Genomic DNA, 16,652 nt, shown 5'->3' on the forward strand with positions numbered 1-16,652 from the left:
TTTGGAATTACGTAGGTATAGAAAATGCCAAATAATGACTTTAAATTTGTAACTATAAAACACATGACGCTCTACAATGATTAAAAACTGAAAATGTGATTCTTAAAACAAGTAACTAGTATCCTTATTTACCTGATAGACCTTTGACCTCTGTCCTGTGAATCCATCCCATAGGATGACGGTGCCTTCATAATCACTGCTGGCTAACAGGTTCTTATGGTAACTACTCCAACTGATACAGCTGAAAGAAAGGAATACAGTTAAGCCTCATTTTACATAAAAATTAACAATGGGTACAAAGAATTTTGATGTGTTCAGAAAGATTAGAACCCTTTCAAAATGGTTTACATGAGTTCACAATCATTATTCTGCCCACAATACATCTGGGAAGAAAGGTATCAAATAATTCCCAGATTTTTCCATTGAAACTACCAAGTTATGACCTGTAACCACTTTTCACGCTCATCACGAGCTGGAAGATGGATATGATGAGCCTAAAGTTGCTACTGGCCATCCTTGATACGTGAGAAAAGCATGTCTGTAAGTGAAGATAATAGAGGCCAAGGGGGCACGAACATGCCATGGCAGAATGACAGAGATCTAATCAGACTGTTTAGGCCCCTGGATCCAGTTGTGCCCAATCATATAAACCAATAAACTGGTTTGAATTGGATTTCTGTATTTACACCCAAACCTTAACTAATATAAGTGTATGACTGAAATTTCAATTAAATGCATTTAACAGTTAGAATTAAACTTTTAACATTTATGGTTTCAGCTATTCTCAAATGTTTCAAAACTGAGAACGTGACATCTAAAAATACACTCTTTTGGTTAGACACATATGCACATCATGCATACAGTAAAGCTAATGTATATTAAAGAAAAAAGTCACCTAGAAAGCAAAGCAATTAACCTAGGTGATTTCCAAGCATTTGAACACAACGCTTTTTTGCTCTCTACTAGTTGCATTCATGCTAAATTTTAGGGGTTGGAAGAGTTCATTTGCAACTTTAAATACACTTATTAGAATTTCTGGGAGAAATTATATGGAACAGTTAAGAGCCTTGGATTTAGATAGACCTGAGCTTAAATTCCAGATCTGCAACTTACTAGCTGCGGCTTTGGGTAATTTAGTTCACTTTCACAATTGGTGTGCTCCAAATTGGTTTTAGGCAAGCTTACATATTGATCCTTTCAGTCCCAAGCCCATAGTTTCCAGCCTTGAACTGTTTCCTTCTCTTTATTCCAAGGTGCATACAGTACTGCCACAATTTTTACATATGTCAAGACAGAAAAGGTAAACCCTCTAATCCATATTTTCATTATAGCAACATTTACTTGATGTGGGCCAAGTATTGTGCTGAGTGCATTATGTGGATTTACTTAAAGTACAATCCTATGAAATAGGTATTACTGTTAGAGCCTCTATTTTATAAATGAGTAGCATGAAATGGTTAGGAGCACAGATTCTGGAACCAAACGACTTCTGTTTGAATCCTGGCTCCTCCAGAGAATAGCTGTGCAATCTTAAGCAAGTTAATGAACCTTTTTGTGCTTCAGTTTCCTTGTGTATAAAATGGGCAACAACGGTCAGCTTAAGACAAAGCACTTAGGACAATGCCTGCCACATAGGAATTCAATAAAGTTACGTCTTACTCACGTTGTATTCTTTTCACTTAGGAATAAAGTATATAAACTAATAACTATAACAGATTCTCAATGATGAGCACCACTGATGAATGAGCACTACCAGCCTACCATTTTTATGAATGAATTAGAAAACAAAAAAGAAAACTATAACAAATAAAGACTACAATACTTGCTATATTATTAACATTATTAAAAGGAGCACATATACACACAGACTATATGTGTCATTCATCCAGATAAAAAAGGTACAAGGATGACTGGAAAATGTTCTAAGTTCTAAATAAATTTATTATTAAGTGATTTCCTTACATCACTCCCTTTTAAGCCAGTGCCTATGAAAACAGGGAAGCTTGTTTTAAAAATACAGATTCTAGGATTCCTCCAAGATTTGGGGGTGGGGCGTGGGGCGGGGGTGGAGATCAGAAGTAGGGTCCAGTTTCTGCAGCCTTAACGGTACTCCAGATTTGAAAAGCACTCATTATGAACTCTAATCCCTAATACATGAAACTTAAATACCATGCCCTCATGAAAAGAAGCAAAATGTCCTTCTGAAAAGAATTCTTAAAACTGTAAACAATTATAATGTTTAGATATACGCATGCTAGAGGAAAAAATCTTGACTCTGAGACACTATTCATTGGGCTACAGTAATCCTTCATTCAATACTCCATGAAACACCATCTACAATAAAGACCTTTATTTGATTAAGTGAAAGAAAGAGGATTTTCATTTGGCAAACAGAAAAACACTAACTACTAACCCCCACAGGGAAAAATCAACCCATGTCTATAAAAAAGATATTCTGACGTATCCTCTGTACACAATTAAAGTGTTCACCATGAATGAGTAAGGAGTCTCACGAAAAGGTACCATAACAAACTCATACTAATTATAGATACTAACTGTTATATACACACTGCATTATGCCAAGGAAATAATGTAAATACCTGATTTTGGAATTGCAGGTCATTTCATTTTCAGGGTAATGAATATCCACCGCATCCTGAATGACTGTGCCATATTCATAGACTTTAATCTTCTTTGTAACCCCAGCAATTGCAAAGTAGTCACAATCCCGGTCAAATTCAATACTACGGGAAAAAGTACATATGTGGGTCAGTAAGACTATCTACCTACCCTTGTGATGTTTACAGTGACAACATTTCAGAATTTGTTTTTTTCTATTTCTAAAGTGATTCTGTCTACAAGGATAATAGATCTACTTGAAATGACCTCAAATTGTACTAGGCCTTTTGTCCAGATTAAGTCATTATTAAGGCATATAAAATTACAAGTGGTGGAGAACTGTGCACAGCTACACAATTCTGAACCATAGATGGTTCTTGTGTTCCTAGTAACTTGACATGTTTTTCAACTTGGCTTTAGTAACCATATTACAACATACCCAACTGTCAAGGCTAACAAGTTATACTGTAAAAGTAGTGAGGGAAGATTCAATAGTTTGATATATTAAAAATATATCAAAAGAGAATTGCCAATAAATCTTTTCATAAATTCTAGCTATTTCCCTTCCTACCATACAATGGGGATGATAGGATTTCACAATTTTTAAAGTTATTTTAATAAATAAATGAGTACACAAGCTGAATTACTGAAGCAATTAAGGAAGAGGTGATAACAAAAGGATAAAATACACATAAGAATGGAATCTTTGAATAATCATTATGTTTCCCCCAATCCATTTCTAATCTCCCAATCAAATATGATCTCTCTGATTTATGAACCACAAACAAACAAGGGAAAAACTAAAAATCTCTCCAATTCAAGTTACTTAGGAAATTCACCCCCTCTGACTTTTTAATACAAGTTTCAAAATAAGCTACTTCAAAGCAGAGCACAAGGCTTTATTCACCTTTATAAACCTCAACTTGGAGTCCTAAAAAAGTTGTTACATAACCAGCAAGAATACTAAGTGACATAATGGAATTAAGAGTAAAATGAATCATCACATACATTATTTCTCAATGAGCTAAGTATCTTTCTAGAAGCTTATTCATAAAATTAGAGAATACATAAGAATTCTTATTGATCTTCAACTAATTATATAATAATAATAAACATTCACTGACCACTCACTAACTATAACCACTGCACATATTAACTCATTTAATTCTCATCATAACCCTATGAGATAGGTATTAATTTATCCACATTTTACATATGAGAAAATTGAGGACTAGAGTTGAGGTAACTTGGCCAAAGCATCTTGTAAGTGGCTAAAATGATATGCTAGTACTCTGCATATTTCAAGCATTTAGTAAATGCATATAAATACCTACATGACATACTTTTCTGCATAGATTAACTGTGATATCCTTTTACCAAAAAATATATGGTTAGTTAATAATATAGTAAGAATCTTTGCTAAGCTGATAATGAATAAGGAAAATAAGGACACATTAAGAATACTTCCCATAAAAATATACTTTTAAATGCTCAGTTTTCATTATAGCTTTAAATCCTTCCTTAATTATATAAATTTTTTAAAGGAATTTGATTAAATGTCATTGACTATTGCACAATTCAGCAAATGCTCCCTCCAATACAGTATGACTATGTAGCAATGCAACAGATTTATCTGTACAACAATTTCAGCTGAACTGCTGTCTCAGCTAATGTCATCTGCCCTGCGGACTCTAATCCAACATAACTGTATCGATGGCAACTATTCATCTATCCCAACTCAATTTATACTCACAGCCTCACGCCACAGAAGGAGAAATATTACTCTGTCTGTCAAAGGACAGAGTTATCAGAACTGAAATCCTATCCTTAACTTAGGAAATTTTGTTATGGCTGAGACTTCAAGGGAATACCAGTTATGTTATCTCTAAATACTTTTCCTCCTCCTACAAACATGCATGGCTAATAAGTCAAAAACATTCCAAATGTTGTACCAGTAAAAGTCAACATGCCACTTCCAAATTATTTGTTTTTAATACAAAAAAAATTTAAACACTAACTTATTAAAATAAAAGTCAAAAGATACTGCAGGAAGAAAACTGGCATATAAATTAAAATGCTGTCAAAGGAATGGATTTGATGATATTAAATAAGTAATTGAGTCTATTATTTCTTCCTTTGCTACCCCGTTATTCAACACAGCTCTCTTTTTTCAACAAAGGTTACTTTTTAGCTATATCAGATCATTATTAACTCTCATACTAAAAAATTAACTTTTTGTTTTGACTTTACTGCTATCGTTTTCTTACATTCTGGTTATGTTTTCTTCTTAATATGTTAGTATTACAAGGACCTAGATAGTATCCTTTTTTAATATTCTACGATATTGAGGTTCTCTGTAGTTTAAAAACAAGATTTTAATAGAAATACTGATCAAAAAGTATAAAGAATAGTATTATTTCTACTAAATTCTGGTTAAAAGGAAAAAGAAGACAAACAGCTTCCTTTAAAAAAAAAAATGCAAGTACTTCCACGTAATTAAGACTCAGAATTTAAGTTCTTCCAAACATGAATCATTTGTTCCCAACCTCACACAGATTTAATCATATTTGTTCCCAAAGAAAACAAAGTTAGACTCTAGAAACAGATCATGGAATAACTCAAAAGAATAATGTAGTTTTCAGATACAGAGAGCTAATCCAAAATAGATGGGTTTTTGTTTCACAATACAGTATTTCAACTGTTTTAATTTATGAAATCTGATAAAACAAAAATAATAAACAATGATTAGTTAGGCTGAAATAAAAATGAAATAAAAGGTAAACAAATTAAAACATACTTGCTTGTGCAATGAAATTCAAAAAAGAACTGTAAGAAGTCTTGTTATACAAAATTCATTTCTGCTATCCACTATCACCAGTAATAAAACAAGTGGTTTATGAAAGTTAATTGTAATAATAAATTCATTTTCATAGAACTTTTTAAATTTAAAAAATAAACATTTTGAAAAATTATATGAATGGGGACTTAATTAAACATGAAAATAAACTGCATTTGTCTTTCACACTTGGATTGTTTCAACCGTTTTTAAAAAGTGATTTATTTAAGCAGCTGTAAAATGTAATTCAGCTGTGGGAAACTGGCTGTATTCTTTGTCAAAAGGGCCATCAGTCACGTGATTAAGCATCAGGGCAACAGGCCACACAGGACACCTGATTAATGCATACATCTAGTACAGTGTAGCATAAAGCAATGTAAAGACGTCAATACCTCAGGAAGGGAATTTTGTCAGTATTCTCACTGTCATATTTTTTTGTAATTATAAAACATGTATTAGTGAACAAGGTGAATTAATATCCCTGAACACTAGAATCCAATTTATCAAAAGAAAATGTAAAGTGGGGACTTCCCTGGCGGTCCAGTGATTAAGAATCCGCCTTCCAATACAGGGGACACAGGTTCGATCCCTGGTCAGGGAACTAAGATCCCACATGCCGCGGGGCAACTAAGCCTGTGTGCCACAACTACAGAGCCCATGTGCACTGGAGCCCGCACGCTGCAACTACTGAGTCTGCACACTCTGGAGCCTGCGTGCCACAACTAGAAAGAAGCCCACATGCCACAACTAGAGGGAAGCCGAGCGCCGCAAGGAAGAGCCCGCGTGCCGCAACTAAGACCCGATGCAGCCAAAAATAAATGTAAAAAATAGAATGAAATAAAAAATAAATAATAAAAAAAAGAAAATGTAAAGTGAACAAAGTTGTTAAAGGTCCAATTAATTACCATGTTAGTGTGCTCCAAGAGACAGGGGCTGCTATAATTTCAAGGAAACAAAGAAAGGTTCAGAAATGGCCTTTTTAATGAAAAGAGCAGAACTTTAAGGAACACAAACACAGGTAAAGTACATAAGAACTGAGGTTATTCAACTGACTTTCTTCCAAATCAATAGTAACAGTGAAAACTCCCATAACATAATTAACACTATGTGTCAAGCATTGTTTTAAGCACTTTACATAAAATATATTTAATCTTCAAATCTCTACTGTATAGATAAGGAAACTGAGGTATACTAACGTTAAGTAATTCGCTCAAAGTTCACTGGATAATTCTAAGTCAAGTCATCTAGTTTCAGAGTCTATGCCCTCAATCACTATGCAAAACTCCCATTTTAATGAGAACAAAAGGGCTAGTCTTCAAGGAACACACACAAAGGCAAGATAAACAGTAATAATAACATAAAATAATGGTACCTACTACATTTTATATATGATAGTAATGACATATCATAATTCATCCTGTGCAACAATTTAAATGGAGGGAGAAAAAAAGAGCAAAGTAGCCTCACAGGGTTTATAATTAGTGGGAAAAATTTATTATTATTATTATTAAAATAAGCAAATGCCAAATGATAAGAACAAAACATGCCACAGGAATTCAAGAGTCAATGATTACGAAGGCCCACTGGAAGAAAATAAATGGATGATGCTTGAATATTCTCATCCATCAAATAACCAGCGTGCCTGCTACGTGCCAAACACTGACCTAGCTGATGGAAAACCAGGACGTTAAACCAAAACACATTTGAGAAATTTGCAGAAAGATGCATTAACACAAACCTGGACTATTGCAATAGCCTCCTTACAAGTCTGCCAGTCCTGACTTTTATCTTTTCTAATCCATTTGAAGGACTGATAGTAGGTAACATTTCCTAAAACACAGCTCTATTCACATAATTATCTTCATTTACTACCATGAAAAATCCAAACTCCATTACCGAAGATCCTTCACAACCTGGCTTGAATCTTTTCTTAAAACTTATTTTATTTTTAAAAATACATATATGTATAGGCAATGGTTCAAAAAGCATACAGAGAAAAGCAAGTCTCCCTCCCAATCTTGCCAAATAAGCACCCGACTGGCCTCCCTAGAGACAATTAATAGTTACAGTTTGTGCATCCTGCTAGAGTTACCCTATGCATGAATAAGCATATGTGTATTCATATTCTTTTTTTTAATTAAACACATTGGATGATATTTTACATACTGATTTGCACATCACCCTCTTCCCCCCACCCCTAATAGTATCTGACAATCATGTCACATCAGTACATATTAGGGCTACCTCATTTTTCCCCCAGTGGTTGTACAGAATTCCAACATATGGGTATATCATAAATTATTTAACCAGTCTAGCAATGAACATTTACTATCTAGTCTTTCACTGTTAAACAATGCTGCAATAAAATAAATACCCTTCTATGTGTGTCATTTTTCACATATGCAAGAATATCCTTAAATATACCTGGATTATGAAGTGCTAGGTCAAAAATCACATGCTTTTTAATATAGTTAAATAAAGCTAAACCTTTCTCCATCCAGATTAACACCACTAATAATTGCAATTTCGTCTCTGAATGTTCCATTTATTTTCTAAATCTAACTGAAACCCAACTCCTCCCTGAAAATGCCGATTCCCCTAAAGCCCTCTCACGTTCCATGTCCAAATAGACTTGGAGATAAAGTCAGTGTCCTCCTTGCTATATGCACAGCTTCTTCCAGCCATTCTCCCTCCTCCCTAAAACCTCCCAGGCTCAAAATCTCCTGTAACTTATATCATGCAATTTGATCCTTGTTACTCCTTCTACCAATCCATGAGTTCTTGGAAATTTTAACTTTCAGCTCAATATCACTCTCTCCAAATCTACCCTTGTCATAATTCTTAATCATTTCAATAATCACATAGATGATTATTCTAATACTCTAGTCTATCAGTTTCTTGACTTTCCCTTCTCCAAAGATCTTTTATTCTGCTCACTTCCATCTCACACAACCATGATCATATCCTAGACTTTTTGATTACCAATAACTTCATTCCCTCCATAATTTCAATTTATGACACACGGCTTTCCGACAACCACTTCCATTTGTTCCAGCTAACTCGCTGGCTCCAACAATCCTTCAGGCCTTTAAGCCCATGGGGACCTAAAAATTCACTGATTTTATCACCACTGTCCCTCCATGCCTTCCATATTCACTTTTTCTTTACCCACCGCAAGTTATGTAGCCAATAATTAGGACTCCCTCACATATAACTATGTACTCCTTTACCATTTTTAATTCTCTTATTTCTTATACCTAACTTCTTTGGCAAAACTCTAACCCTAGTTAAATCTAGCTCTCTACCCACTCTACGCTTGAACTGGCACAGTTGAACATGGCTAGAGAAAAAAACATGTTCTCCCATCACATTTTAAATACATGATCACCATCCTCAGGTGGAGCTCTAACACTGCCTAGGTTTATGGTAAATTTCCCTTGTCCCATATACTTTCCCATTTGCTTAAAAGAAAGGTACATACTTTCTTCATTCTTCTCAAATTTCCCATATCTCTTTCCTCCTATCACTCTCAACAGATTATTTTGCTCTCTAGTTTATCAAAAACAAACAAAAAAAAGAATGAGAAGGTAATTTCCAAAGGCTACCACCATCACATCCTCTTGTCGTTGAGTGAAGGATCCACGCTCCTAGATCTGACCAACACGTCTACTTGTACACTAAGATCCCAGCTTTGCTTGCCTACTCTAGGATTGCTTCCTCAATTCTCCACCTCTCTCCTGTATCATTCATTTCTTCCATTCTCCTGGATCTTTCCCATAAGCCTTTCAATATGTTTTCTTCCTTTAAGTGAAACACAAACAAAACATCTCTTACAACCCTAATTCTGTTTAGCTACCATCCTATTCCTTTCCTTTCTGATTGCAGAAATTTACCAAAAGAGTTGTCCATACTCACTGATTCCAATTCCTCTTCTCCCTTTCCCTTTAACCCACTGGAATGAAGTTTTCACCTCCACCACTGAAAATGCTGTATCAAGGTCAACAATGACCTTCAGTTTGCTAAATCTAATAGTCAAGTCTGAGTTCTTATCTTACTTGAATATCAGCAACACCTGACTTAGATGATCACTCCGTCCTCCTCAACAGAGTTGACTTTTCTCCCACCTCACTGGCAGCTCCATCACAGTATGCATTGTTCATTCCTCCTCCTGTCTCCACTTTCACACTCACGTATCCCAGAGCTCAGTCCTTGTCCCTCACCTCCTTTTAATCTCCATGGACTTCTTTGGGGAATCGCATCTAATCTTGAGGCTTTAAATATATACACTAATGACTATCAAATGTTTATCTCACATACAAGACCTCTCTCTGCACTAGTGGTTCATGCCTACTTGACAGCTCCAATTTTAATGTAACAGGCGTCTTAATCTGTCCTAAAATGAGTTTTTGAATTCCCCATCAAAATCTTCTTCATCTTATTAACTAATCCCATCCCTCTTTTAATTAACTTTAACATCAAATCTTTCAGCCCAACCTTCAAAATACATACAGAATCTAACCACTTCTCACTGCCACCACTCTCATCCAAGCTACTATTATCCCATGTCTGTATTATCATAATAGGCTCCTTCTTGGTACCCCTGCTTCCATACTTGACCCTTACAGTCTATTTTCAAACAGGTCCAATCAACATTCCTTTGGTTCAAAATCATTTAATGGCTTCCTACCTGGTCTCAAGAAAAAGGCAAAGTGATTATAAAACAGTGTATGTGATTTGCCTCCCCCTCTCTCTTGTTCCAGTTACACTGGCCTTATGGTAAACCTAGGAAATTCCAAACCTAATCCCACCTCAGGGCCAAGGCACTTGATAGTCTCTGACCCTGAAGTGGTCTAATCTGTTTCAAACTGCAGCTTTCTACACTTTACCCCCTGTTTCGCTGAATTATCTCCCTCTGCTTTATATTTTTCCATAGGATTTAAAAAACTTATATCCTGTATTTTCTTCTAATACTTTGCCAGTTTCTTTTTCTTTTTTTTCATTTAAATATTCATTCCATCTGGAATTTATTTTAAACTATGAGAAGAGATGTAAATTTATATTTTCCCACATCACTACCTAGTAACCCCATTTACTGAATAATCTCTTTTCCCCATTTATTAGAAATGCAGTTTATATCATATAAACTAAGTTCTTATAAGAATAACTGTAGACATTCTCTGTTCATGGACTCGTACCACACAGTTTTAATTACTGATTCATCATAATATGCTATAGCATCTTGTAGGAACTAGTGTCCTTTTATTAACTGTTTTCTTCAGAATTTTCCCAAGCATCTTGTAACTATATTTAACACCAACTTATTTCCAAAAAACAAAAAAAATATATCCTATATGATATTTTCATGGCAATCATGTTAAGTTCATACACTAATTAAGGAAAACAGTATTTTTGTGATGCTTAGCCTTTCCATTTAGGCATATCCTGTATCTTTCCTTTGTTCAAATTTTGCTTCCTCAGCAGTATTTTAAAATTTTTCTTCTTTTAGATCTCTTACATTGCCAGTTAGGTTTATTATTTTCTATTTGACAACTTTCCCTAATTTTCCCATTGTAATTAGCCTGTGTGGAGTTTTGTCCCTTCTACAGCCAGTTCAGATTATCTACATTGCCTACAAAATAATCTCTGTCGTTTAAGAACCCAAGATTATTTGCAATAGATTGCAGCAAAGTAGTTCCTTATTAATTTTTCTTTCAGTGTACCTGTAGTTATTTCCTTAGTTTCAATTCTTATTTCATGTACTTGAAGTTTCTCCTAGTTTCTACTTGATTAGGCTAACATGCATCTTTTATTTCTTTTAAAAAGCTTGTTGATTGAAAATCATTTTTTTTATAATTCATTCATTTTTTCACATTTACCGTATTAGTTTCCTTCTAGTTTACTTAGGTTTATTTTGTTCTTTCTCTAACATCTTCAGTTAAATATTTAATTTATTTTCATACTTTCTTCTTCATTAGTTAAGAACGTAAAACAAGAAATTTTATCCTGAGCACTTTTAGCTGCATCCCATAGGTTCAAATATATAAAAGCTTCACCAAAGTGGCTTCATTTCCACTTTGACTCTAGAGTTGCCAAAATAGCTTTTAAATTTCTATGTGGTAGGTTTTTTTCTGTTTTCTTATTGAGTTATAAATGTCTCATCTTACTGTATTGTGATCAGAGAATGTTGTCTCTGCTATTTTTATTTTTTGTAATTTGACATTTGATATATCACTGTACATTTTTTAATGTCCCATGGACATTTTAAAAGAAGTCATATTCTTTATACATGTTTGTATATGTCTTCTAACTTGTTATGTTATTTAGGGCTTCTATAGTTTTATTTTTAGTCCACTCAATGTCTGGCCTGTCATGAACTAAGATCTGATCTGATTTAAAGTCTCATACAACTAGTGTTTCTATTTTGTCTTACAGTTAACAAAGAAATTTTCCAATGCATAATGATATTTACAACTACTTCAACTTCATCATGGACTGAATCTTGATCATTATGAAGTGCTGGGGTGGGCGGGGGGTATGGGGAGCTGTGGAGAGAAAATGAGATTTAATGATTTCTAGCCTGAATTAAACCTTACTTTTCAACACTCACAGCTCCAAGTTTTAGGAACTCTTATATATAGTACAGATTTATGGTTCATATTATGATCTAATGTGAAAGTATTTCCTTTTTGGTGGGAGGTTTAGCCTATTTACATTTATTTATCAAGGACATGTTTGCTTTTATTTCTCTTTTGTGATTATTTATTTATTTATTTATGCATGCTGCGTTGGGTCTTAGTTGCTGCATGCAGGATCTTTGTTGCAGCATGAGGACTTCTTAGTTGCAGGATGCGAACTCTTAGTTGCAGCATGCATGCGGAATCTAGTTCCCTGACCAGGGATTGAACCCGGGCTCCTCGCACTGGGAGCGTGCAGTCTTACCCACTGGACCACCAGGGAAGTCCCCAACTGCATTTTTTTTTTTTTTTCACACACACACACTGTATTTTATTTTTACAAGAGATAAATAGACTGACACCAAGCATTGTACATGGATGACCACAACAAAAGCAACAATGATTGCAATTACCAAACATGAAACACACTCATACTATGTCATAATATTGACATTCAGTCCAGTAATCCTCCACTGTAACAGCTCCTTTACTTTGCAGTGACCAACTGCATTTTTAATTAAAAAATATCTTTGACCATTTGATTTCTTTCTGCTTTCTGTGTGCTATTCTCATAAATGGGAATTGTAGTATTTCTGTCTAGTGGCTATTTTTATGACTTTATGAATTACTATAGAAAGAAATAAAGGATTCAATGTATCTATTAAGTCTCTAATCTGAACAGAGGACAAAATTATTTTTGCCTTCCCTCTTCCCGTCCTATTGATTACACTGATTATCTTAGAATATATACATTCAAAGATATTTTTACCACTCATTCTTGTGTAAGTGAAAAACCTATAAATAATTATCTGAGCATAGAAATGAATCCCATTATACATATAAAGACAAACTAGCCATGCATTTCTAATATTCACTGACTGTTCCAAACTTATTTATTATAAGTAGGTTCAAGTATCTGACGACTCCATTATACTGTCTAATGCAGTCATATCAAGAAATTTATGTATTAAAATATACATTAGATTTTAAATTATTTTCCTCTTATTTCTCCCTTATATTACAGTTAGGACACTATAATTTTCTTAATGTGTGTATAGGTTGCAATATCTATTAATTTTATTTCAGAAGAGCGTCAATGCTCAAATAAAACTTTATTCATGGATGTTGAAACTTGAATTTCATATAATTTTCACGTCACAAAAAATTATTCTTTATATTTTCTCAACATGTTAAAAATATATAAACTATTCTTAGCTTGTTGCTGTACAAAATTAGACAGTGAGTCAGAATTGGCTTGCAGGTCTTAATTTATTGACCCCTGTCTTGAATGAATGGATACACTTGAATTTATTCTGCAGGCACTAAAGTGAAGCCACACTTAAAGTCTACGTATATATTTGTATGATTATTTTCATTAGCTGCTGGTTTTAGTTTTAATCCCATATAAAGCCATAAGATCTTGCTTTAAAACAACTATTTTGGGGCTTCCCTGGTGGCACAGTGGTTGAGAATCTGCTTGCCAATGCAGGGGACACGGGTTCGAGCCCTGGTCTGGGAAGATCCCACATGCCACGGAGCAACTGGGCCCGTGAGCCACAATTACTGAGCCTGCGCGTCTGGAGCCTGTGCCCCGCAACGGGAGGGGCCGCGATGGTGAGAGGCCCGCGCACCGCGATGAAGAGTGGCCCCCGCTTGCCACAACTAGAGAAAGCCCTCGCAGAGAAACGAATACCCAACACAGCCAAAAATAAATACATAAACAAAGTAAACAATGCCTTAAAAAAAAATTAAAAAAAAAAAAAAAAAAACAACTATTTTAAAATTTTTAATTTTTCTGTCCCCTCTGGCTATCACTGAATAGCTAAAACAAATATGTACACTATCTGACATATATTCTGGAACACTTTTGTGAATGCCAAGTGTTTACACTGTGATAAAATGTCTTTCTACTAAAGCATTTAAAATTAAAGATGCAACTTGAGGCACTTTAAGATCAATATACTGATTATCAAATTTTTCTCATCTAAGTCTACAGCAAGTTATAATTTATACTCACTTAAATTAACTTAGTTGTAGACTCTTCATCTGTCCTAAAACACCTTTCTGTGCACAGTATAACAATATCCTATGATAGATGGTGTTTATTAGAGAACTTTGGAAAACTGAAAATAACTTATGAAGCAAAGATTAACAGAAAGATTTTATAAAAACATCTACTAGAGAAAAAAACAATAGTTAAAAAACAAAATATCTTTTGTCCACAAAGCTACTATGACATTTTGTCCTTTTTGGAATGTGTCTATATTTAGTAAAGTGGAGGGAATGATATGCAAGTAAAAGTTCCAATTCTTTACTTTTGAAATTGAAGTAGAAGATACATCTAACTTTTCAGTTCTGTATCCTTGGGTAGCATTTACAAGCAACCAATGAGGTTACAATATTAAATCATTAATGTCACTGCTGTGATGCTTCATCACAAAACAATATAACTATGATAAAAAGAAACTATTTAATGCTACAGAGGGCTAATCTGAAGTGAAAATGTACAATCTAGAAAAAATTTCATAATGAATATATAAAAGTGTGTCCCCAAAATATCAGTTAGCCAGACAGACTTTAATAAAATCAGAAACTCATCTCATATTTCTTATAGAAACAAGTAGATAAAACCACTGAAGAAAAATGTAATAGAGAAAATTTGACTCTTACTAAATTAATCCTTTCAAACCATCACAGCAGAAAAAAAGAGAGAGAGAGAGAGAGAGCAGGGGGGAGAGCTCTTTTTCTAAAATATTTACAGAAATGCAAAGAATTTAGAGTAGCAAACACAACTATGAAAAAGAGTATCAAAGTTGTAGGATTTGCATTACCTGATTTAAAGGCTTATTATAAAACTACAATAATCAACAGAGTGTGGTACCAGTCTAAGAGCAGACATATAGGTCAATACAATAGAACAGAGAGTCAAGAAGTACATTCATACATATCTGGCTCAATTGATTTTAAACATAGAAGCCAATGGGAAATTCATCTTTTAAACAAATAATGCTTGGAACAAGTGGATATCCATATTGGGGGAAAAACTGAACTCCAACCCTTACTTCACAATCTAATAAAAATTAACTTGGTGACTTCCCTGGTGGTGCAGTGGTTAAGAATCTGCCTGCCAATGCAGGGAACATGGGTTCAAGCCCTGATCCAGGAAGATCCCACATGCCGTGGAGCAACTAAGCCCGTGCACCACAACTACTGAGCCTGCGCTCTAGAGCCCGTGAGCCACAACTACTGATCCCGCGTGCCACAACTATTGAAGCCCATGTGCCTAGAGTCCGTGCTCCACAACAAGAGAAGCCCACGCACCGCAACGAAAAGTAGACCCCGCTGCTGCAACTAGAGAAAGCCCGTGCACGGCAACAAAGACCCAACAAGCCAAAAATAAATAAATAGATTAATTAATTTAAAAAAAATTAACTTGAAATGGATTATGGACTTAAATGTGAAAGCTAAAACTATTAAAATTATAGAAGAAAAAAAGGAGAAAAATCTTCACAATTTGGGGCAGGTGAACATTTCTGAAGGAAAGAGCTTAAATCATTTTAAAAAACTGATGACCTGGAATTCATAAAAATTAAATACTTATGTTATTTGAAAGACACCATTAATAAAAAGGCAAGCCACAGACTCAGAGAAAATACTATCAATACATATTTCTGATATCTAGAATACATAAAAAATTCTCACCATTCAATGATATTAAGGGCCTGATTTTTAAATAATGGGCAAAAGATTTGAATAGATGTTTCATAAAAGATATACAAATGGCCAACATGCACATTAAAAAGCATTAGTTGTATGGGAAACATATAGTAAAATAAGAAGGAAATATCACTATATACCCACAAATAAAGAGACTGACAATGCCAGGAGTTACTGAGGATTTGGGACAAATGGAACTCTCTTACATTGCTGACTGGAATGTTAAAATAACTCAATCACGTTGGAAAACAGTTTGGCAGTTTCTTAAAATGTTAAGCACAAACTAATCATACAACCCAGCAATTTCAATCCCAAGAGAAATAAATATGAATGTGAATATCCAAATGACTTGTATGTGAATATTCATAGCAGCTTTATTCATAATAGTCAAAAATTAGAAATAAATGTCCATCAACACATGAAGGATAAACAAATTGTGGAATATTCATTAAATGCAATATTGCTAAATAATTAACTAACTAACTACTGATGCAGAAAACATGGATGAATCTCAAAACACACTGAGCTAAAAAAGCTAGACACACAAGAGCACATTCTGTATGGTTCCATTTATAAGAAACTCCAGAATGACTAAACTATTCTATGATGACAGAAAGCAGATAACCAGTGGCCTGGGACAGGAGTCTGGAAAATTAAAGGCAAAGTGGCAGGAAATAAAATTTTTGGAAATGTTCTGTATTTTGATTGTGGTTTATACAATTGCCAAAATTAAAACTTAACACTTTATTGTATGTAAATTGTACCTCAACAAGGGTGATTTTTAAAACTACCCAATTTGTGATTCT

General features: G+C 34.3%; 1 protein-coding gene across 4 annotated transcripts in view; it reads right to left on the reverse strand.

Moving 5' to 3' along the window:
• COP1 (COP1 E3 ubiquitin ligase) overlaps positions 1 to 16,652 on the reverse strand; it is a 269,081-nt gene that overhangs the window by 113,675 nt on the left and 138,754 nt on the right. For all 4 annotated transcript variants that reach the window (XM_036847837.1, XM_036847827.1, XM_036847847.1 and 1 more), the window contains 2 exons: positions 2,601 to 2,744; positions 133 to 241 (listed from right to left, as the gene is read on the reverse strand). In XM_036847837.1, coding sequence (XP_036703732.1) covers positions 133 to 241; positions 2,601 to 2,744 — 253 coding nt within the window. The remainder of the gene's footprint in view (positions 1 to 132; positions 242 to 2,600; positions 2,745 to 16,652) is intronic.

This window comes from Balaenoptera musculus, chromosome 1, assembly GCF_009873245.2.
Source record: "Balaenoptera musculus isolate JJ_BM4_2016_0621 chromosome 1, mBalMus1.pri.v3, whole genome shotgun sequence".
Classification (NCBI taxonomy): domain Eukaryota; kingdom Metazoa; phylum Chordata; class Mammalia; order Artiodactyla; family Balaenopteridae; genus Balaenoptera; species Balaenoptera musculus.